Genomic DNA, 22875 nt, shown 5'->3' on the forward strand with positions numbered 1-22875 from the left:
CGGATTTCGTTCACCCCAGGCTTAGCGTATTTCTTGAGTAACATTTAATGAGCAACTTGAGCAGATGGTCTGCTATGGATGGTGGTGGGTTTCGGGGTTTTGTATGGGAGATCACCATGTGGACGGATGACTCTCAGGCCTCAAGAACAACTCTCTGGAGAAAACCCTACCAAAGGTGTAACCTGTTCCGTCATTTCCAGTTCACAAGGGTGATCCTGTAGCAGAGGTTGCGTGGCCACAGTTGTTGACTTTTTAGCGGATTTTATGCTGCTCTTACTTCATATCCTTGTGAATATGCTAAGCATTAATTCGCATTATATAACAACCCACCTACTGATTTACATTTCTGTGGATAACATATCTCCAGCTTTCTGGTGAGTTAAGTGCCTTTTAAAGATAAAACTGTTTTTCAGGCCTTTTGAACTTGGGAAAGCGAGGAATGTTGTCGGTGTAGGATTGGCCAGGGGGCAGTGGGGGCCCAGCAGGCCAGGCCGCTGCTCAGGAGCCTGGTGGTGGGGCAGAGCCGTGCCACCGGCACACGGGTGAGGGTCGGGATGGGCGCCGGTGAGGAGAGCCAGGGTGAGGCGCAGCCCAGGGTGGCCAGGTGGGGCCCAGGAGGCAGCCGGTGGGTCGGGGCCCGGCTCCCGGGGCCATGGACATTCTCAGTTCAGCAGCGGCAGCTGCCTGTGTAAGGCCTGGCCACCCCTAGCCAGACCTCAGAGTGGGAGGTGTGACATGCCAGGGCCCTGACAGAATTATTCAGTATTGAAAGTATCTTAGATAATATAGTTTCTTAATATACCGATTTGTTCTAAAAAGCGTGAAGCATTAAAAGAATGACTGCAGTGTGATCATTTGCCATCAAGTTATGCTTTAGTAATTAAGATACAGTGTTTGCAAAAAAGATTTTATTATAGCATTCATAACAAATACATTATAGTTATCTAAATTCTGTTTTGACAATCACAGTTTTTTTCAGATAATATTAATTCACTGACAGAAAAAAGCTGTGTGTAAATACAAATTCAAGTAAAACCCTTCCAAAAGACTTTTCTGCAGTGAGTTTTCCCTTTCCACATGTGCTTTAGCTACAGGCGCCTGGTGATTAATCAAGCACTGATTCAAAGGACGATCCCATCCTTTAAAGCAGGGGTCCTCAAACTACGGCCCACAGGCCGGATACGGCCCCCCAGGGTCCTCAATCTGGCCCCCGGTGTTTACAGCCCCCCCTGCCCCCCCGCCCCCCCCCCCGCCTCACTGGGGGTTGGGGGGGGAAACCAAGCAGCCGTAGATGACTGCCTGCCACTGCATCCGCACGCTGGCCCCTGGTTTAAAAAGTTTGAGGACCCCTGCTTTAAAGAGATGTAGAAAATGTTAATGGATGAGAAAGAAGTTACACCTAGTTGCCACAGAAATTGAATGAGTCTTGAGTTGAAATGCTTGTTGAATGAATTGCTTAAGTTTCACTTGCTACAGATATTGATATTAGATATAGATTAGAGATGAAATGGTATTTTTCATCTCGGAAGAGACTGTTAACAATAACTGAAGGGCTTTTGCTCCCCTCTGGTATGAAAAGGACTAGGTTATAACTTCTCTTGAAGCTCTTGTTTCCTCTTCAGGTCACCTTAAGGAGAACTATTCTCACTTACAGTGAGAATTGTGTGCTTAACTGAAATTGGGTGACAGAAACATTAAAAAAAATTGTTCTTAAATGATTTATATATGGTACTAAATACAGACAATTTGACATAGATGAATGACAAGTACTGACTTACACTGGTACTGAATAGCAACAGGGCAAGAGGAAACAAACTGAAGTCGCGCCAGGAAGGGTTTGGATTGGATATTAGGAAAAATTTCTTCACTGAAAGGGTGGTCAAGCATTGGAACAGGTTCCCCAGGGAGGTGGTGGAACCATCCCTGGAGGTGTTTAAAAAATGTACAAATGCAGTGCTTAAGGATGGACCCAGCAGTCCTGGGTTAACAGTTGGACTTGATGATCTCAAAGGTCTTTTCCGACCTAAATGATTCTATGAATCAGTACTGAATGGTAATGAATATAGAGCAGCTGATGAAAATTAAACTGTGAATGCATGACTGGTGCATGTGTTTGCATGGCAGGAGGAGTGCTGGAGGACTTCTCCAAGACATACCATGGGGGAGATGTTGCAATACCCAAGTGATGCACTTTCTGTAGGGTTTATAGGTGCAGTATGGGCATATAGACCTGACAGAGTGCTGTATCATGCACATATTCCCCAGGAAGAGCACAGTGATATGAAGCCTTTACTGATAGTGCAATTTGATGACACCACCTGTGTCATCAGTGCCATGCCTGTGTGAGCAGGATAAAGAGGTACTGGGGAGCAGTAATGCATGAGTCTAGTTGACTGTCTAAAAGCCAACCAGCATGCTTAATATACAATGGTGTGTATGAAGAAAATCGTATCTTAAAAAAATTCCAGACCAATTATAAGAAAACTCAGGGAGATAAAGAGTTCTGATTTAAGGATAGCATGTAACATCCTTTTTGAAGACAAATTGAAAACTTAAGGTTTTTTTCTCTACATCTACAGGGAGGTGCAACCTTTTCTGTTCATCCATAGAGCTGAATATTTGTTCAGGCATCAAGCATCTCAATTACTGTTTTATCTTTCTCACTGGAATTGACAAAGAACAAGGAGAGGGCTACTGCCTTGACTGTGCCACTCTGTTGTCCCTAATATAAAACATGAAGCATTCTCTGCTTGATTTTAATCCCCAAGTGGTTCAGAGATAACCCCAACTCTTTCATTAGGTCTTGAAACATCGACTCTCATCAGACAATGGAAGTCAGCCTAAACCCTGATCTCCCTTTTATGTAGGTGCCTGGGAGGAGCACAAGGGAAGTTTCTATGAAATACCGTAACTATTCCTTAATTGAAAAGAAAAATCCTTTGTTGTGGTGGCTGTATCTTGAATGTAGTACTAGTTAGGTTCATAGTGCACTGAAAATACAATTTTCCGTGCTGAATGATACTGTCTCATTGCTTATATTTCTCTGCTTATCTGTTTAGGATGAGATTGTAAACACATTTGGGCCAAAACTAGGTTTTGCTGCTGAGCACTTTAGGCTTATGATTCTTAAATAGGGGTGTTAGACACTGTCATAGTGAAGGATTTATCATAAAACTTTAATTACAGCTGTTCTTAATGCTGTTGCTGAAAATGCGTCTGTGGTAAAAGCTTAATAAGATTTGCTTTCACTCTGAAATTCCATTAAAAGAAGAGAATTCTTCCATTCAGTAAATTTGCTGTTAGAATGAATGTGCAGATGTGTGGGTGTTCAATTTAGTAATGAAACCATCTCCTTTTGTTTTACTTCTCTTTAACATCATTCATGCTGAGCACAGTGAAGAGCATAGCTTCAGTTTATTCCTTCTCCTTCACCCTGACTGGATTTGATAATTCACCTGCAATTAGGGAATTAACATGCTTCACCTGTGTAAACTCAGAGATGTACATGACTATGCACAAGTGTTTCTGGGGTCTCAGATTTTGCTGCTCAGAAAATGACTTGGAGTAAAAGACTGTCAGAGGTTTGTTTCATTTAGGGTTCATGGTGGCCTGATCAGCTTTATGTAAGTTCTTTTCATTGAAGCTTCTTCAAATGGTTTTATCCAAGATCTAAGGGTACAGATGTTGATATCTCTCTTCTGAAGTCCAGTGCATTGGTGACCATTAATATTAATGTGGTGATAGATATTGTAATATAATAAAAGGACCTTACTGTATATCTATCACTAAATGTATTTCTGAGATTTTTTACAACTTAGTAGTGAGTTGTTAGTATTTCATTGTATGGTATGTGTGCCAGGCCATGGTATACCAGAGTAATAATATAACATTTAGAAGTGAAAATTTTCCAATTAAATGGATACTATGCATTCAGAATATGCTGTGCTAGACATCTCATGCTAGTAACTCTGATTTTACAGAATTACATCTTTAAATACAGCCTGGATACAAAATTCTTGTTTCTATATAAAGTTAGGGAGAGCTGTGACTTTCAGTTTTGGTTTTTATCTATGGAACGTCTAGTATCACATTTTGCCTTGCTGTATTTCTGTCAAATGTGCTACACTCTGCCTCCAAACAGTGAATATCTCCCAGGTGGGTTTTCTTTTTGTAACTAGAAATCTTTATCTTTGGGGGTGGAGGAAAGGAATATCTGCTTTTATACCAGTACGGAGGGGTGGTGTGTATGAATAAGGTGGTTGAGGAAGAAAAGTAGATTACAAATGTACAAAAAATAAGCTGTCACTTCACCTATGATCTTTTGCTCTCCTATTCATCTTTAGATATTTCTTCCCTTGTATTTTTGGTCAGCTGCCATGCAAAGAGTGCATATTACCTTATTATCTTTTTGTCTAATCACTGTGTGTTTGGGGTTTTTGAATTACTATGTTTGTAGCTGTAGGCATTGGAGTCTTCAGAACTGGAAACATGGGAGGAATAAAGGACATCAGGATGCAGCTATAGCTTTGATTTTGTTTGTGCTTATGAATTCTTCATTTTAAGGTTTGTCAGCTTCCTCTACAAGTTGTTCTCAAGTTACCCAAGAGATGTTTGTGGGCCCTCACTCTGAACATTACTTTGTTAGAAATACGTAAGTGAATAGGACTATGTATTTAATTACTGTCCATTTCTTTGTGTTTTACATGAAAATTCTGCTTGTGGAAGTGTGTATATGTTTCTTAATAGACCTTTTAAAATCAGGTTTACTTGAATCTCTTTTTCATCTGTTGTATGTTCTGGTTTTACGGTAGCTCTGTGGTTTTGACCTTTATTAGCTTCCCTTGTGAACTTTCTTTCGCTGTATACGAGCTAAGTCATAGCTCTCTGATGTTTCACTTTAATGTCTTTGTACCTGAGACCTCATTAATGTTTAATATTTATAGATGAAAAGTGAAATTTAATGTCTCCATGGATTCTAATATATATTAAACTGACAATTTAATGTGTTTCCGTTTTGACTCTTCCCCAGACCTGAGGTATTTTAAAGTTCAGGGGTTTGGGGTATTGAAATATCCAGCTAAGAGAAAAAGGGGGCTAATAATATTAATCCCTGTAATTGTAACAGTCATCAGTAAAAAGGCAGTTTTTAAAGGACAGCAACTTCATGGTGCTATGTGAGATAATACGATTTTTTCTGTATGTCTATATCCTGGTAATGGTCCTGATTGTAGAGAGAATTGCCCTTTAAGGGAGCTCTGGAGTTTGCCTTAGAGCCAGTGAAGCATAGCTGGATATCAGATCTGCTGGGGAACATAAGGATACTGAGTTCAGCTAAGGTAGTGCAGAGGGAATCAGTGTTTTATGTTTATGCATAGAGACTTAGCAAAGGCAGAGCAGAGACTTTCCTAAGCTCTCAGCCAGAAGCCAGAAGAGCCAGCCTGTAGGAAGACGTGAGCTGTCTGGAATGAAATCCTCTGCAAGGGCCAGGGTTAACCAGCACCACAGCTGTGATCCAGCAGGAGGCTGGCAGGAAGGTCTGTTGTCTTGAGTTTACTGGAAAAACTGCCCTCAGAGGAGAGGGGGTTGTGGAAACGGTGTGCAAGATCATGCTGCAGCACCTTTTTCAGGGGTGAGGGCTATGGAAAAGTGCAGTACCATTTTTCTGTCTGCCATGACTTTGGCAGAACTTGCATAGCTCTTGAGCACAGTCTTTGATTCCTCCGTGCAATGCCACAGGAGGGTCTCAAGTACAAGTGACTTAAATACACTAGCTAACACTAACATTTTCAGACTTAAATGCTGACATCAGTAGGAGATGTGGGTGTGCCTATGAAAATTAGGCAGCCTATATTAACATAAGTAACACCAATGTAAATACCTAGCTTTGGACATAGGGTGGGTTCTATTTCTTAGAAGACTAAAGGTCTTCTTTAATTAACTCAAGTCATGAACCCATATTGGAAAAGAATTATTATCTTGCATTTTAAAGAAGACTTTTTCAAAACCTATAAAAGTAGTCTGTAGCAAAGGTGGATATAGATTCTTCTGCCAAAAGAACTGATAATTAATTTTAATGTCAGTCTTGTTGTTCTTTTAATAACTGTTCTGTGTTTAAAGCCTGTCCACATAGCTCCATACCTATTAATCTGATGTCTATGTACTGCAGAGGGAGGGGGGAAGTCTGAGAAAAACTGAAGGTCAAATCTTTGCAGCTATGTTTGAGTTACAGTAGCTTTTCCTGTTCAATGATGTGTAACTTTCAATTCCTACCAAAAGAGTGGGAGACAAGGAATTAGAAATTAAAACTCAATGTATCAATCAAAGCTGTTCATCCTACTTTAATATGCTATTCACATTCTGGCTGTTGATAAAATTAGATGTGACTAATCACAGTACTCCGTTTAGTGAAATACACTCTGATTGGTTTTGTAATTGAAAACTATTGGCATAAAATGGAAAGGTCAGCTTAAATGGCATTAGACAGAGATGATCATCTGTTTGTCCAATTTCAAAGGGTTTGGGTCAGAGGAAAAAAATTAGGTCATTTTTTAATTTGAAAGAGTTCATTAAAACCTCTCATAACTCTTCCCTCCTTCCACTGTTGTTCCTATTTTCCCACTTGGGGAAGAGTTTCTGCGCATATCTGAATTCTTTAAATATGCTTTTGCTGCTAGGGGAAAAATCAGCATTCATTCATGCACATGCTGAAGTACAAGACCTGTTAGATCATCTTCCTAGTAGTCTGGTGATTTTAAGTATATGAATCCTATTGAACTTCAGTATCTTTTCAGGTTTGACATAACTTAATCTTCATTGCCTTAATTATGTATAAACATTTAAGTAATTTGTCCACTTTAATTAAGAGAATTCACTGTTGCTTCATAAAATAGTGTGAGGTAGGGTTTGAAGTATGAAGTGTATGAATGCACAACATGGGTATGTTGTTGCTATTTTATTGTCAGTCAGAGAGGGAAAAAGCATGTTACAATAAATAATCTTTCTTATTTTCAGGAAATGGTCACCTGCAGTTACTTGTCTTAGTTCTTTTTCCAGGTAGTAGTAATGCTTCTTGTTGGTTTGTTTGGGTTCTTTTAATAAGCAGTTTATACTTGCTATTCTTAGTCTTACCCAATTGCTAACAAACTAATGTTGTTCTCTTCAAAGTTTCATATACTCCCAGGGTCAGCAACAAGAGCTGAGAAGAATTTTAAAAAATAAGAGCATTTAGTCTAGAGGAGAGAATAATTTTCATGTCCATGAAATGTAGCTGCTGGAAAGGAAATATGTTCTTCCTGTCCCTGGTGAAAAGAACAAAGAAATAAAAGGCTTAAATTATGGCAAGTAATACAGGTTAGATGAAAGGGGAAGTTATCTAATTGCAAAAATAATGAAGTATTGAAGTAGATTGCCTTGAGAGATTGTGCAGTCTCTGCTACTGGAGGTCTGCAAGGGCATATTAGTTAGACACTTCAGGGAAGTGATTTAGGCATACCCAGTTCTGATTGGAGGTGGGAAAAGATTGTATCTCAAAGGACCTTCCAGATACATTTTTATGATTCTGTGCCTGGAATCACTAGCAAGACTGCTGTTGGCCTTAGTAAACCTGTAATGGGTTCACACAAAGCACAGAAATTCTCATGCTTCCAAAGACCTTGGAAGAGGTCTCCTTATCAGCTTTGTATTGTCTTGAGAAGGCTGAAGAAGAATGTAAACCTGTCGGCTATGTTTAATCAGCTTGCTTTCTGCAGCAGTCTGTGGAGTTTGTTTGAAAGTCTCTTAAACTATGGAAATTACTATCCAATGCCCTCATAAACAAAGAATTCTTCTAGAGATCAAGTAATGATACATTTGCTGCAGCATCAGAAGCCTACAGATACGAGTTGGCACTTGCATTTGGGCAGGTTAGTTTGATTCAAGGTCTTTAAAGTGCAAGATAATTCTTTTCCAATGTGGCATCATTACTTTAGTTAATTAAACAGTAGGGTTTTTTCTTTAATCCAGTGTAACCTAAACTGCAAATTCCAAAATTAGGTATTAATGATGCATTTAATTGGTATGTTTTAATACCAGTTCTTGAACTGATGGATGTTTTTGCAGGAAGGGACTTCTAGTAGGAGTAGTATTACTTTCCGTGCTTTGTGGGTTTTTTTTTATAGAAGTTTACTTTTTAATATAGATAGTCTGGAGTATTTGTGAATAGATTAGCACTGTGTGACACGCAGCAAGACAGTAAGGTTTTTTCCTCCTCCATATGGGCATTGGCAAAAGCTTGAGTGTTCTGCAAATCAGTGCCCTTGGAACATGAATTCTGTTGTGTCATGGATCAGCACAAACTTCAAAAATACTATTTAAACAAATCAGTGTTTTCTTTCTGCTGTTTGTAAAAATGTTCAGACAATTACATAAAATAAAAAGTTACTCTTTCACCTGTGTGCAGAGGCTGTCTTACAGTATGGCAGCTTATCTGTAGAGATCGGAATGTAAAGCTCATCAAAACTCTAATTTAGAAATCTATTACTTTTCTATTGTAACAATTACAATATGTACTTATAGAAGTCTATTAGCTTTTGCAAATACTCGAGTGGCCAAATTAATTTTTATCTTATACTGCAGTCAAAAATATGGAATATGCTATACCATTGCTGCAGAAACTGATTTTTTTGTAGCAGATTTTTTATTTAGTGCTAAAACATGCTGGGTAGCAAGTTTGGCTGGAGTTAGCTTCTTCATCTGACCTTTCTCTTACAATGTTTCTATTACAACAGAATATGCCCAAAAAAATCCATTTCTATTGAAAGTATTGGTCAGCTTATGTTATCTTAAAAAAAGCAATAATAAAGGGTAGCTATATTTTTTTCTAATATTACTGGGTCTGCTGGGTAACTGGTATCAAATATACTGCAAAGCTGTAATCAGCTGTACTACAGAGATTTGAAGAAATCTTCAGAGATCATTTTTTTATAAGTAATAGGTGCACCAAAGGAGGAAAAAAAAAATGGAATATGCTTATGAAATTGTTGTTTTCTCATGCAACAACAAATAAGTTGCAATTTTCTCATTAGTGATAATCTAATTGTAGTGATCATGCTGTACTGTTTTTAAAATGTGTTCAGTAATCTGTGAATGTTACCTAAGAGAGGATGTGCTTTTATTAAAAATTCAAAGGCAAGTTACTTTAAATGTAATTTAGCATAAGACAATATGATTGTTAATCACCATTGAACAGATTTGTCAAAATGAGAAATTATTTCCTGCTTAAAAGACCTGACATTTGAATCCTACAAAAGCACTTTTTGTCTTGAGTTGGTGCAGTGGCCAATCTAAAACCATGTGATTCTTAGCATAGTGAAAATCTAAAGACATTATTCTAAACTTGAGGAAAAATGGGAAATCTGAAAAGTCTGTTAACAACAAGCACTATTACAACTTCATTATTCATCCTTGCAATATTGCAAACTGGCAATCATCAAAAAATGGATCAGTCCCAAAACTGTAAATAAATTTCTCTCTGGGTTTTGGTTGGTTGGGTTTTTTTGCTTTTTAAATTAAATAAAAAAAAAATTAAATTAGCAAAATTAGCATGGTAAAAAAAGACCCAGAAAGTTATATAATAAATTCTTTCAGGAGTAACTAAAAATCATTGTTTATAGTGTTCATCCAGTGGCTTATATAAAGACCCGTGCTGGTTCAAAAAATAACCAGTAGCCATGCTGGCAAAAATCCTGCCAGGTCTCTTCAAACCCTTTTAATGTCTTTTGATGTAAAAAATAATTTCTGAAAAAGCCAGTCATTAATGTGTAGTATTAATAAACATGAGTATGATGTAAAACTTCCTGAAAACGAATAGTGAAGTATGGATACAGGCTCCTTCTGCAAGCTTACCCTATTGCGCTGGCAAAGCACTCCTGAGCTGAAGGAAAAGACTGTAGAGGAATGAAGGCAGTGGGTTGATTAGCGTTGATAACATGCAGCTGTGGCCTTGCTGCAGAGGCAGTGGGTTGACTGACATGGATGATGTGCAGCTGTAGCTCCTTCCCGCTGAGGGTTGTGGGAGAGGGGGTCAGATGGAGGAGGAGCAGTGTGGTCTGACCTCTGGAAGAAGGAGGAACAGAATGGACAGTAGAATCTGACTGATGGTAAGAGCCTTGTTGCAGCCTACTAGTTTGTTTTTGCTGCAACAATGGTGCCCCATGGGAGGCTGACTGAGTTGGACTCAGACTATGACAACCGGCGCCCAACGTAGCTGAGACAAGTGGGAGAGCCTGCGACCCGTAACAGACACCATGAGAGGTGAGCCGTTGACAACTAATCGATATGGGTGCATTGCAATATTTCTTGTCCATCTTAACTCAAATTGCAACTTTTGGTGCCCAGCGTGGATGGGGACTATTTAATATGAGTGCAGAAGAAGAAAATTCTCTGTTAACGATGCTTATAGATATATTTGAAAAACGAAGCATAAAGTATAACAAGAGGGCAATAAGAGCTTTGCTAGGATGGTGCAAAGTAAGTGATGCGTTAGTTACGCCAAAAAAAGTCACATGCGTTCAGACATGGCAAAACACTGGAAAATTACTTTCTGAGGCTGCCTCGAGGGGCGATAAAATTGCAACAGCATCGCTAACAACATGGAGATTAGTTTTAGACTTACCAGAACGATTAAAAGCGGACAGGGAGACAAATTCTATATTTGCAATGCTTATGGATATATTTGAAAAAAGAGGTGTAAAATATAATGTAACGGCAATAAGAATTCTGCTAGTGTGGTGTAAATGTATGATTTGCTAGTTATGGTGAAAAAGGTTGTCAGCATTCAGACATGGCAAAGCGTTGGAAAGGTACTTCTTGAGGCTGCCTCGTGGGGAGACAAAATTGCTACAGCGTTGTTAACAACATGGAGATTGATCATAGATTTTCTAGAACAGTCAGAAGTGGGCAGAGAGATAAACCCTGTATTATCAATGCTAATCAACCCACTGCCTTCATTCCTCTACAAAAGACCTGGAGTAGCAGCACTTTGTCAGTGTGTGTTTTGGTTTATTTGGATCTGTCATAGACACTTGTGTTACTTGAGTTTGATTTCATTTCACCAAGCTGGAATTCAGAGAAGTTAAAACATTAGGAAAAGATTGGTTTAGGTGATTTAGTTATTGAACAAATCTGTCAGCAGCTTAGACCAGCAGGCAGAAAGAGATGGGAGTTGCTTGCCCTGAGGAATCATTCTTATTATCATTTCAGTTTATACCCTTCCTCCTGTCCCACAGGCAGTTGAAGTTGTGTCATTTAGGAAGCCAAGATTCACTGCCAGACTTCATAGGTCACCTTTGGCAATTCATGGTGGTTCAGAATCAACAGATGTTGAATCCAAACTCCTTTGGAATTCCGTGCATTTTATACCTTGTCTGTGGAACTAGTAAAACCCTTGTCCCCCTCCAAAGGGACCAGAGCATCTGTGTTACAGGGAGAAGCTGAGGGAGCTGGATCTATGTAGTCTTATCAAGACAAAGTATTTAAACCCAGTGGGTATAAATACCTGACTGCAGGGGGTAAAAAAAATAAAGCCAGACCTTTCTCAGTGGTGGCAAGGGAAAAGGTGAAAGGCAATGGGCACTGACTGAAATACAGAAGAATCCATGTATGCATACTGTAATGTGCCCAGGATAACCACTTGGTGCTATTCTGCCCCGCTCTGCTGTATTCTTTTGGGGATTTAGAATACTTTTTGCCTGTGTTACCCAAGTCGTTTGTAGCAGTCAGGAAATACAAATGTCAACAACATCAAGGTGATAATGGATGTTTTGGAAATACTAGAAGTTAAATGAGAAATAATTTTTTGAGGATAGTTTCAACATACATAAGAGTTGCAAAGCACAGGAATTTCCATGGGGTATCACTTGATATAGTCAACATAATAGGATTCCATGAACTCTTTTCCTGATAACTTGTAAAATGTGTGTGTTTAAAATTCTACATCATGAATGGCAGTGCATACTGCAAGCTTTTAGTTCGTGAGTGATGGATGCAAGACAGCATCTGTGCTAAAGAATCTTTTACTGTTCTTATACCAATATATATTATTAAACATCTCTAATCTTCCATAATTTGACATGATAAATCACAACTTCCCAGCATGGAAATGCATCCTTACAGAATTGTCATTCACCCAATGCTCAAGCACTCATACACTGGGTCAATAGGAAATTGCGATGTTTTTAAAACCTGTTTTAATTTAGTTTTTTCTGCAGTTTTGTTACTTCAACAATATAACTGTAGTGCAGCAATAACAGGTTTTATACCTGTCTATAAAAATCTCAGTAATGAGAAGCTTGGGGAGCTTGGCATTTTCAAAATAACATTATTAACAGCTTTAGTCTGGAATTGATGGCATGATGCTACTGGGTTGTCCATGATGATCTAGAAAATAAAAGCACAGAAAGCCTGAAAGTGTTTCAAAAATGAAATAACCTTGAGTCTCTCAGATGGCGCAGACTAAATCAAGTACTGCCCTTTTTTGATGTGCCGGGCTAATTATTTCTAGTAATGTAAATGTCAGTGCAGTGAACGCTTATTTGCTGTGGCATAACAAATAAATGGCACATGAAATCTGAGCATATGAAGAATTCATCATGTCCTCAACTCTCTATTATATTGCTTCAAGGTAAAGATTTGGAAAATAATTCAGGTTTTTATTTTTAAAAATGTTGTAAAGTACTTAAAGTAAAAATAAAATTAAAAGGCAGTAGTTATATCTGAATGTATTCTGGTTTTTTCCTTCTTTTTAAAAGATAATAGGCTTTAGAGCCTTTACCACCTTCTCTTGAGAGCAAATAGTAGTTCTCTACATTTTACTGAACGTTTTCTTCATCCTCAGCATCTTCCAACCTAATGAGGGTATCCAGATCTACAGCAACCATTTCTTTGAAGTATGTAGGAGGGTGGCATTGTAGGATGAGGTCCCTCAAGTGTCCCTCCAGCTCTCTCATCTCTCCACTTCTCCCTGGGCATCTTTTGTATGTCCCTCAAGTGCTACCCCAATGGGCAGTGGTTTTGGTGTAGCCAGCATCTGGCCAGCAGCAGCACAGGACTGACCGGAACACTCAGTGAATGGCATCAAGAGGTGGGTGCCCTGGGTGGGCAGGGTGGCTGCTGCACACCCATCCCCCACAGCCTACCACTGCACTCGCTGCAGCCACTGCTTCCCTCCTAGAGGGATAGCATCCCAGAGAAGGACCCTGAAAAACACGTAGCCTGGGGGTTCAAAACTATCAGCTTTCAAAACTATCAAAACTTTCAGGTGTTGCAATGCCTGCCCCTGACATCTTAAGGAAAGATCGTGGTGGAGCCAAATTACTAGGTGGAATAGTTTCATTTTATGATGGTGAGGACTTCACAGGCGTTTAAGGCCTGTATTGCACCTATTTGCTCAGCATTACTACTTGTACACTGATCTCTGTTCTATTTGGCAATTCAGATATGAGACCTTTTTTGTTTGTTAGTCTAATACTGAAGAGCAATAGGAAAGGAGGGCTATGCAGGTGTCGTTCAGAAGCTTAAACATAAAGGCATAGAGATGAGACTGTGCAATGTTTGGATTTTATACCCTTTCTATAGAACAGACTGCCTTATATCAAGCACATTCTTAGGGAAAATAATATTTTGGTTTTCATCTCATATTCTTAGCCAGTCCCTGCACCAGAATAGAGTTTGCTTGTGTTTGGAGGTGGGAGAGCACTTGAATTCAGATTTGAGTGCTGTAATACTAACGTTTCACTTGAATGGTCTTGGGCTAAAATTTAGCATAAACAGAGTAAGGAGAAATCATTCAAAATTAGTCTTCATGACCATTCCAACTCTTGGGGAAGAAGCTTCATGAGAATGTCTGTCTTCCTATGTTTGTGATAATACCAGAACAGAAATACAGGAAATGGGCATGTTGTGATTTTGCAGCAGACTTATAATAAACATATGATAGAATATCCAGTGACATCACTCTTTAAGAAGTGATCCATAAATTTATTCTGATGAAGAAATGGATTTAATTGCTTTAGTGGGGAATCTTGTATTTAAAAACAAAGGAAAATCAAAGGCTGGCTGTTTTTGTGCTTGTCTTGAAGTATCTGTGAAGGTGTCTAATTCAGTACTTTACCATCTTTTTTCCTTTTTTTACCACATTTTTTCCTGAGCAGGAAGAAGTGATTATTGCTAAAATTTTCTGAATTAATTACTTCCTAAAATTCATTTTTAAAATGGAAATTATTATGCTGATCAGAATATGATGCTTTGTTAATGTACTGTTATGGTTTAACCACAACTGGCAACTAAGCACTACATAGCTGCTCACTTGCTACCCGTTGTTGGGATAGGGGAGAGGATCAGAAGGGTTAAAGTGAGAAAACTCAAGGGTTGAGATAAAGACAGTTTAATAGGTAATGCAAAATCCAAGTGCACAATCAAAGCAAAACAAGGAATTCATTCTTCCCATGGGCAGGCAGGTGTTCCGCCATCGGAAGGGCTCCATCAAACGTGGCGGTTACTTGAGCAAATGCCATGACTCCAAATATGTCCCCACTTTCCTTCTCCTCCCTCCCACTTTATATGCTAAGCACGATGCTACGTGGTCTGAAATATCTCGTGGGTTATTTTGGGCCATCTGTCCCAGCTGTGTCCCCCCCCAAGCTCCTTGTGCCCCCCAGCCTACTCATAGGTGGGTGGGTGAGAGGCAGAAAAGGTCTCGACTGTGCAAGCGCTGATCAGCGATAACGAAAACATCCCTGTATTATCAACACTGTTTTCTGCACTAATGCAAAGTATAGCTGCATATCAGCTACTAAGAAGAAAATTAACTCTGTCCCAGCCAAAACAAGCATATGCAGTATTTGATTGTATATTGTTGTTCAGTAAAATAACCCTAGAGCTAGTGAGAAGATCCTCAGGCTCAAAGTGAATCTGTAATTATCACTTCTTTTTTTTTTTTTTAGAAAGGTGCATTTCCATTAATACATCATCTTCCTTTGCTTGAGTCCCCTTTAATTGTCTGCCTCTGCAGAGTGAAATTAAAAATAAATGAGTTAGTCAATGAAGACAATTGTTTCTGAGTTCAAGCTTTCAAATGTCACAGCAGAGAAGCTTTTTTATCCCCTCTGAGGGATCTAATAGTCTGTGGGTGAGTTTTTGATAATTATACTATTTTGGGGGCTTATCATATTCTCTGTAATTGAACCAGATGTTGAGTCTTCTCTAGAGGACAAGGATCTTCTGAGTCTGTGTAGTACTGTATCAGTCTTGCATCCCAAAAGATTTGAGGTTAATGTGAAAATGAAATAGTAAGGCAGATGCTGTATGTAATGTTGCTGTAGGTGGGTAATCCCTTTTAGACAGAAACACTTAAAAATGTGCAACTCACAGCTTCATACTATCTGTAACAAATGGTTGGATGATAAATTGTTGTAGGATTTTTTTGACAGTCAGTCAAAATCCAGCTCTTTGTATGCAGAGTTATATTTGGTGTTATAATAGTGCTGCTATTATAAAAATAGTTCTCAAGTTCAAGAGACTAAGGGCTGTAGAGGCAGACTGTGGTATTTGTGGGTGACTTAGAAATGTTTTGGAAGGGAAAACCTTGAGTATATTTCAGTTAACCAGCTGTGCTGGTTTCTTATTCCTATATATTGATATATCACTAAAGCATACATATAAGCATTGCTTTTCTGTTATGGTGAGGTACTTGAGGGGGTGGGGGTGCCTGAGCCTTCTTTTCTCCTACCTTGGTTTCCCCTGGAAAGAATCCCTAGTGCATATTTTGGAAGGAACCATAATTTTCTCTAGTCATGCTTCTGCATTTCTTAGGCCATCACGTATACCAAAAGATTATTATTGCACATGTCGAACTAACTCTTCACACCAATCTTGCAGTGTTCATACTACTTAAATACATGAGAACCCAGAATGTGGAAATAATGAACATGTATTCTCTAGAATACTCTGTCTGTGATAATTTGCTTAGCCACAGGTTAATAATCCTTAATAAATTTTTATTTTATGGGCTGGAACCCAAGCTTATTTGATTATATGTTTAAATGTCTAAACCCAATTTTGTGCTGAAGTCATAGGGTATTTTATAGCACGAATATAGCTTTTGGTCTAGCTGCTCATACGTTACCCCTAAAATGAAGAATTCCTGTTGTTGCCGCCTTTAGCACTTCTACTTATGCAGTGTGGTTAATTTTATTTCAGCTTAGCACATCAACTTATGGTCAGATATGTGTTCAGCAAAAATTCAGAATCGGGATCTGTTAGCATATTCCATCTTGTGAAGTGACTTCGTATTCATCTGCTCAGAACATGTCTTTCTGAGATTGACCATAGAGGTGAGGATGTGGTTTCTGAGCTTTCTTGTGTGTACTTACCAATAGCAGCACTATCTTGGTTGGTATTATTATCTAGCCATTACACCAGTCATAGCCTGTGTATAACAAAACCAGAGGTTTTTTTCTCATTTGATGCAAAACACTGTAAATTATCGGTGTATCCAAAAAGACAGAGAACTGAGAAAGAAAAGCAGAGAGTATGTAGGGGGAAGACAAGGTTAGATTAAGACTGTTTTGTTTGTTTTTTTCTTTTCCTTCCTTTGCTTACTTTCCAGCTAGAGATGCTTTAGAAACAGGGGCTCTTCCAGTCATCATCATCTGGAAGAATGAAGCATGTTTAGCATACTTAGAGTTTTACAATGGAGCCTTTTAGCAGTTTTAAAACATTCCAGAAACTCTGCTTTAAGGTCTCTCAAAATGCAATTTGTTTACCCTTAGGCAGAAGTGAAATGGAGGAACCAGTTTTCTCAAGTGCTTTTGTATCTTGTTAGGCATGTAGCAACATCAAAAAGAAAAAAAAAACCTTCAGTTGCTGACAAGGGAGATATTTAGTTGAGGGACTGAAGGCAGTCCTGATTTCTTCAGAGCTATAGAATTTCCACTGCAAAACTCTGTCCGGAGTGTTTGACTGAAACTCTACATCACTTCTTAAGCCCTGCTTCACGCCCACTGCAGAAGTAAAACCAATGTGTCCACAGGGAGAATTTCATGAAGTCTAGTCCCTCAAAAGGCCAGAGTGTTTGGTCCCCATTGAGATTATACTGTCTGAATAGCAATCCTTTTGCTAGACTAATTTTAATGTATTTAATGAATGTATTTAACTAGATTATGCTTGCAAGAGGGCATCCTGGTACATGAGACTTGTAAATGTTATCAGGTACAGTAACTACGAGTAATTAATATTTTTTTTTAAAGTAATGGCATCAAAATGCAAATAGGCAACAGGAAACCAGCTGTAAACTCTACTGCTCAGCTTTCTTTCTGTGTGTGGCAAACTTGCCATTTAAATCGCTACTTTTAGGGAACAAAGCCAGCACAGGAATAAAGGGTCACAAAAGTAAAGTTTGTGCTGCTTTTGATAGCTGTGATTTTTTGGGACTGAGAGGTTCACACCAGCTATACCCATATTGACAAGGGATAGGAATTTAGCTGATCTGTCTGGCCCTGACTTTTAAATAGCCAGTTAGTGCTTCAGAGTGGATTATTTTATGACTTTGGGTTCAATAATCACGCTTAACGCTGTTGCAGTCTCCATAGTACCTTGTGCTTCTGACTTTTAACAAACAAGCTACTTCAGATCACTATTGGAACATTACTATTATTTGAATTCAAGAATTATTGAAATTAATGACTTCATTTCAAGGACATGAAAAGTTAGATATTTTGATAACATGAAATACTTTTATCAGGGTATCTTCAGTTTTTCTTCAGTTTTTCCAGGTTTGAACCTCTGGCTTGTATGATATTAAAACAACGCAACGGAGTCTTTTCTTGGAATACGACTGCAAAAGTTTTAGTAATGGAAGAAACACAGGTTGGATTACACTTCGGTGATATGTAACATAACGTACCTTTAACATTAAAACTAGAAAAAGTAGGTAATGCTGGAAGAATGTGATGGCTTTGACTCAGTATCACAGGGATTTATTGGAGAGCACTAGCTCACAACACTTTGCCCTGAATATCCAACATTATCAGAAACATCAGCTGACCCAAAGCAGAGATTTTCTGCATAGATCTATGTCAGCTAGGATTTCTAGCATCCTTTGCCCAAAGGTAACCAGCCATGCCTGGCATTACTCGCTTCTTGCTTACAATCTGAAAGCCTTCAAACCCCTGTTTTAAGGATGGCTTAGCTACCAGATCCACATCATATAGCCTGGCAAACACATGTCTCTCCTGAAAAGAGAAACCCTAACTGAAAATGCTGGGGCAGCTTCACTCGAAGCCACCATCTCCCAGCTTTGTGGTGCCAGTAGTGTAAAATCAGTAAAAGATGGGTGAGTCCAATATTCATTTGGTTTACATACTTGAAGTTCAGAGCATTGTTCTTACATATGCACAAGATTTTTTTAGAGCTTTCAATATTGCCTAGTAGAAGACTGATGAAATGTTGCTTTCCTGGAACTGCTTTTCAAGTTTGTTTTCACATATACTTTGATAACTACATTTGTAACATCCATTAGACATATACCCTTCATTCTGGGTAACTTACCGGTTCAAACCTAGAATTAACAGAACTAGAATTTTCATGTTACTCCTAAGCAGCACTGAATCGCTTCCTCACTTTCTTCAGCACAGATGTGGTAGATTGTCTCCTTTGTTTATCAAAATTTTCTCCATTTCTTTTACCATATTTTTTTGTAAATTAAGTATTTAGGAAAAGGCTATATTTATTTGAAAACTTATGCAGCTTTGTACTACTTCCTATGCATCCAAATTTTGTCTACTTCTAATACTAGTTTTCTATTTTATTTTTTATAAAAAACACCAGCATTTCGCAGAAAAAAATGACAAGAAAAGCTCTAGAAAGGTAAAATTGCTTAGAAGGGAAAAGTGGTTCTTAGCTTTACCTGAGAATTTAGAGTCTGGAAAGGGGAAGTCAATTTACCAACTTTGTGTTGCATGGGGGCTTTTTTGCTGGGTACTTTTTGAGGGGATGGGTTTGTTTGGGTTTCTTTCCCCCTTATCTTTTACAAAATAAAAGATCTACAGGATTTGAAAGTGTTTTGAGGGTCTTTTTGCTCTGTGCATCTGATGCAGTAAGCCTGGCCATGTGTGAATAGCAGTAGCTCATCGTTAGCTATCAAAAAAAAAAAAGCCCGAAAAAAACCCACCACCAAAAAAAACCCAACCAACCCCAAAAAAACACCAACCCCAAAAATCAAGGGGAACACTGAAAGGTGCTTAGGAACTATAACTCCAGCTTTGCACAAGTGGTAGTTTATGGAAAAAAATCAAGTACTTCATGAATTGAAGGATGAGACATTTTTGAAACCTGATTAATTTTAGTCGTCCATTTAACTTCCATGAGCTTCTTGCCAAGCAGTGATAGCAGGACACTGATGGAAAGAAATGTTAAGTACAAATTGTTTGACATACTTCGATTAATTGTTTGTCAAGAAATAAATTAATGGTTTTCTTACACTGTTTAGAAAAATAGCTTCATTTAAGTTTCAGTATTTGCATTGGATACACTGAATGTTTTATTGGCTTCTGCTGTATATTAAGTGTTCTTCTGTAATAATGCAAGCCATGTATGTGTGTATATATTTATTTGTTTGTTTGCTGTTTTCACAGACACTTCCATTGGGGCTGGGAGATGGACAGCTCTTTACCTGGACTGATGGCTTGAAAAGGAAGGACTGGCATGATTATGAAAGCATTCAAAAAGATGCTATGCGTTCAGGTATACATAAGTTCAGAGCAAATTGAAATGGTTTATTCATTCTTTCTTCATATTGTTATGGGGGTTTATTTGAGTCAGCTGAAAAGCATTCATAACAGCCTTTTTTTGATTACAGCACTTCACAAGGACATGTTGTTCTGAAACGAGGGGTCAGACCAAGCACAAATACCTTATCTCTGAAAACAGCCAAGCAAAAATACAAATAATGGGTCATGTTAATAGCTATATAATGATTGTACAAGGAAATGGGCAAAAATATTAACAAAATATTTTTCATGTTGAGATGAGTTGTTATACTGTGACCAGATATAAGCAAAAGTGTTGGTTTCCAAAGGAACATGTGTTACAATTGAAGCTGAGCTTTCCTTAAATCAGTGGATAAAACCCGAGTCCGGTACCTGTAACTGCTAAGAACATCCAAGGTTATGTTAGAAAGAAACTTTGACCCTTTTACCATTGTCAAACTCCAATCCTTTAGTCCTGCTAAAGCTACTTCACTTCATTCTGACAGTCTAAAATTATTCGAAAATGGGAGCAAATTGTATTTGCAGATACTGTAACAAGGTATCCTTCAGTGTAAGTAATGTAATTTTAATGTACCTCACATGCTGTATGCCATGTGTGCGAAGAAAGGTTTGTGTTCCTCTGTCATCAGAGCATGTTCACATTTGAATCTTTCTTTCATAGTATAATTTACAACTATTCAATGTAAGATGAATTAAATTAAAAGGAAGGAAGAGTAACAGCAGTTGAATTGCACCTTAATCAGTGTCTGAAAGTCATTATTTTACAAAGGCCAATCTAATATTATAAAATAAATCATGCTGTCTTGATTCCGCTGTCGGAAGACAGCCAACACCTCCCCCAAAATACCTCTATAACTGAATCCAGTTGACAGATTCATAAGACTTGGTAAGTACTTAATTTTGCAGGGGCCTGAACCAGTAAAATATTGCAAGTGTAGGTTCATTTTATAAACCATTTTTCCCTGTCTTTGGAATCTTTTTGATCACTAACTAAAAAAATTATCCTTCCCTCCCACATGTGCTTTGGAGGAAAAAAAGTGGGGAGAGGGAGGAAGTTACTCTAGGCATCTTAGAAGTTGTCAGATCAATGTTAATTGTGTTCCAAATTGCTAAGTGTAAAACGACAAATATCTAAGAGAGAATGTACAAAATAGAAACAGCATGTATGTAGAAACATACACATATGTAACGAATATCAACACGAATGTGATAGCTAACATGTTACTTGGTTAAATGGACCTTTTTGAGGCATGTGGACTGATGCTCTGGCAATGTACTTTTGATTCCTAAAAATGTAGTATGGACCCCATATGTTTTGAAAAATAAACAGTAATACTTATGGTTGTCTGATGGATAGCTATAGAATTACCAATGTAATGCAAGTCATTGCATGGAGTCGACTAAGAAGTTAGCAAAACATGTTATGTAGCTTTGTAATTCCCAGTCCTACTCCTAACATAACTCCAGTAGAATGCCCTAGTACGTGAATATTTTTTCCAATAAACTTCTGTTCTTGGTAATAATAATAATCATACTTAAAATATTCTAAGTTATTTATGTTTTTATTGACTTCCTTGTGATACTATTTGCTGAGTTTGACCACTTAATAAATCTTTTGAATGATTTCTATCATTATTATTCATTAGATTAAATTGACTTTTAATGATTTTTTTTCTTTGAAAATCACAATATAGTAATACCAATGCAAAGCTAGATTATTTCAGTGCACTCCTTTGGGACATACTATGTAATTTCTGTCCCTAATAACAAATCAAAATATAGCTGAAATCAACTTTTAGTTTAAAATCAATCTGAAGGTATGAAATAACAACACTGAAAGGGCTTCTCGGGACATTTCAGGAAAGGCAGCCAATGCTCATTACACAGAAAAGAAGAAAGGAGTGAAGTCTTTTTTGAATTTAGTTTAGCTGTATATCTGTAAGGCTTACAATTTCCTAAGTGCTGGGACTGTGAATTTCATAAATCTAATTATGGTGAGGTGCTGGTTTCTCTATGGCTAGCTGCACCAAATTAAAATCAATGTTCCTGAATTTGAGTGGTCTCTCCTCAGTGGGAATCGTTCAATTACTTTAAAGCTAAAGAGAAAAGCCATTTGCAAGATATGCAGAAAAATAATACTATTTCTATTTATTTCAAGTGTTCTAGCTTTTTTTTTTTTTTTTTTTGCTTTACAATTACACATGGTCTTGCATATAAATGTCGAAGTGAGTTCAGGTTACTTTTGGTTTTGTGGGTCTTTGTTGGACCACCTGGAGTTCAAATGTATGTTTGTGGTGTTTTTACCATTAGTTCACATTCTGTTCACATGATGAAGGTGCTTGAGAACAACTGAAGTGAATGGTGGAGTGGCAAGGCTTTACATCTAGCCAAAACGTTATTAATATTTGAAGACTCTTGCAGAGACAAAGGCTTCAATAACTGGTACTGCTTTTTGAGCTTCTCATTTATATGCAATTTGCTTATGCTGTAGATCCTTCCAAGGTCAGTTTCCTTCAGCTGGAATTATTTGCTGAAGTCCTTCTGAGGGGAAAACAGGGAAAACACCCTTGTGGGCTTCCCACTAGACAAAACAAAGGATAGTACGGATGCAATCACACCGTAACTGCTGCTTTAGTGTCACTGTTCCGTCAGTGAGGTTCTGAATCTGTCGGGTGTCCAGTTGTGCTGCACACACAAGTTGTTTAACATCCTTTGATAGCTTTGAGTCCCACTCTGTAGGATATCATTTTTACAGCAGAATACACATCAAATAGCAGCTACACTTGTAATCTAAAGACCTATGATATGTTTCCATGGTGGGTATTTCTTGGGATGAGGTACTTACTTTTGGAAAATACATATCTTTTGTTTTAAGAAGGAGAAGCACATCTGAAGTTGTTTCACATAGTAAAGTCCAGGCAAGCGTCTTCAAATGTGTGTAAGATTACATCTGGACTTGGACATCGTCGTCATTTTTTAATGCCTTTGTGGATTGTTGCTCCGTTCTCACTGCAGAAGCAATGTACTCTTACTGGAGATATATATATATATATGCGTGTATATGTGTCTGTGT

At 38.1% G+C, this 22875-nt stretch overlaps 1 protein-coding gene across 1 annotated transcript in view; it reads left to right on the forward strand.

Annotated features, from left to right (window-relative positions):
• Window positions 1-22875, forward strand: part of GALNTL6 (polypeptide N-acetylgalactosaminyltransferase like 6) — a 485739-nt gene that overhangs the window by 151885 nt on the left and 310979 nt on the right. The window contains exon 2 of the mRNA XM_056326843.1: window positions 19668-19776. Within this exon, the coding sequence (XP_056182818.1) occupies window positions 19668-19776 (109 nt within the window). The remainder of the gene's footprint in view (window positions 1-19667; window positions 19777-22875) is intronic.

Source organism: Falco biarmicus, chromosome 1 (assembly GCF_023638135.1).
Source record: "Falco biarmicus isolate bFalBia1 chromosome 1, bFalBia1.pri, whole genome shotgun sequence".
NCBI lineage: Eukaryota > Metazoa > Chordata > Aves > Falconiformes > Falconidae > Falco > Falco biarmicus.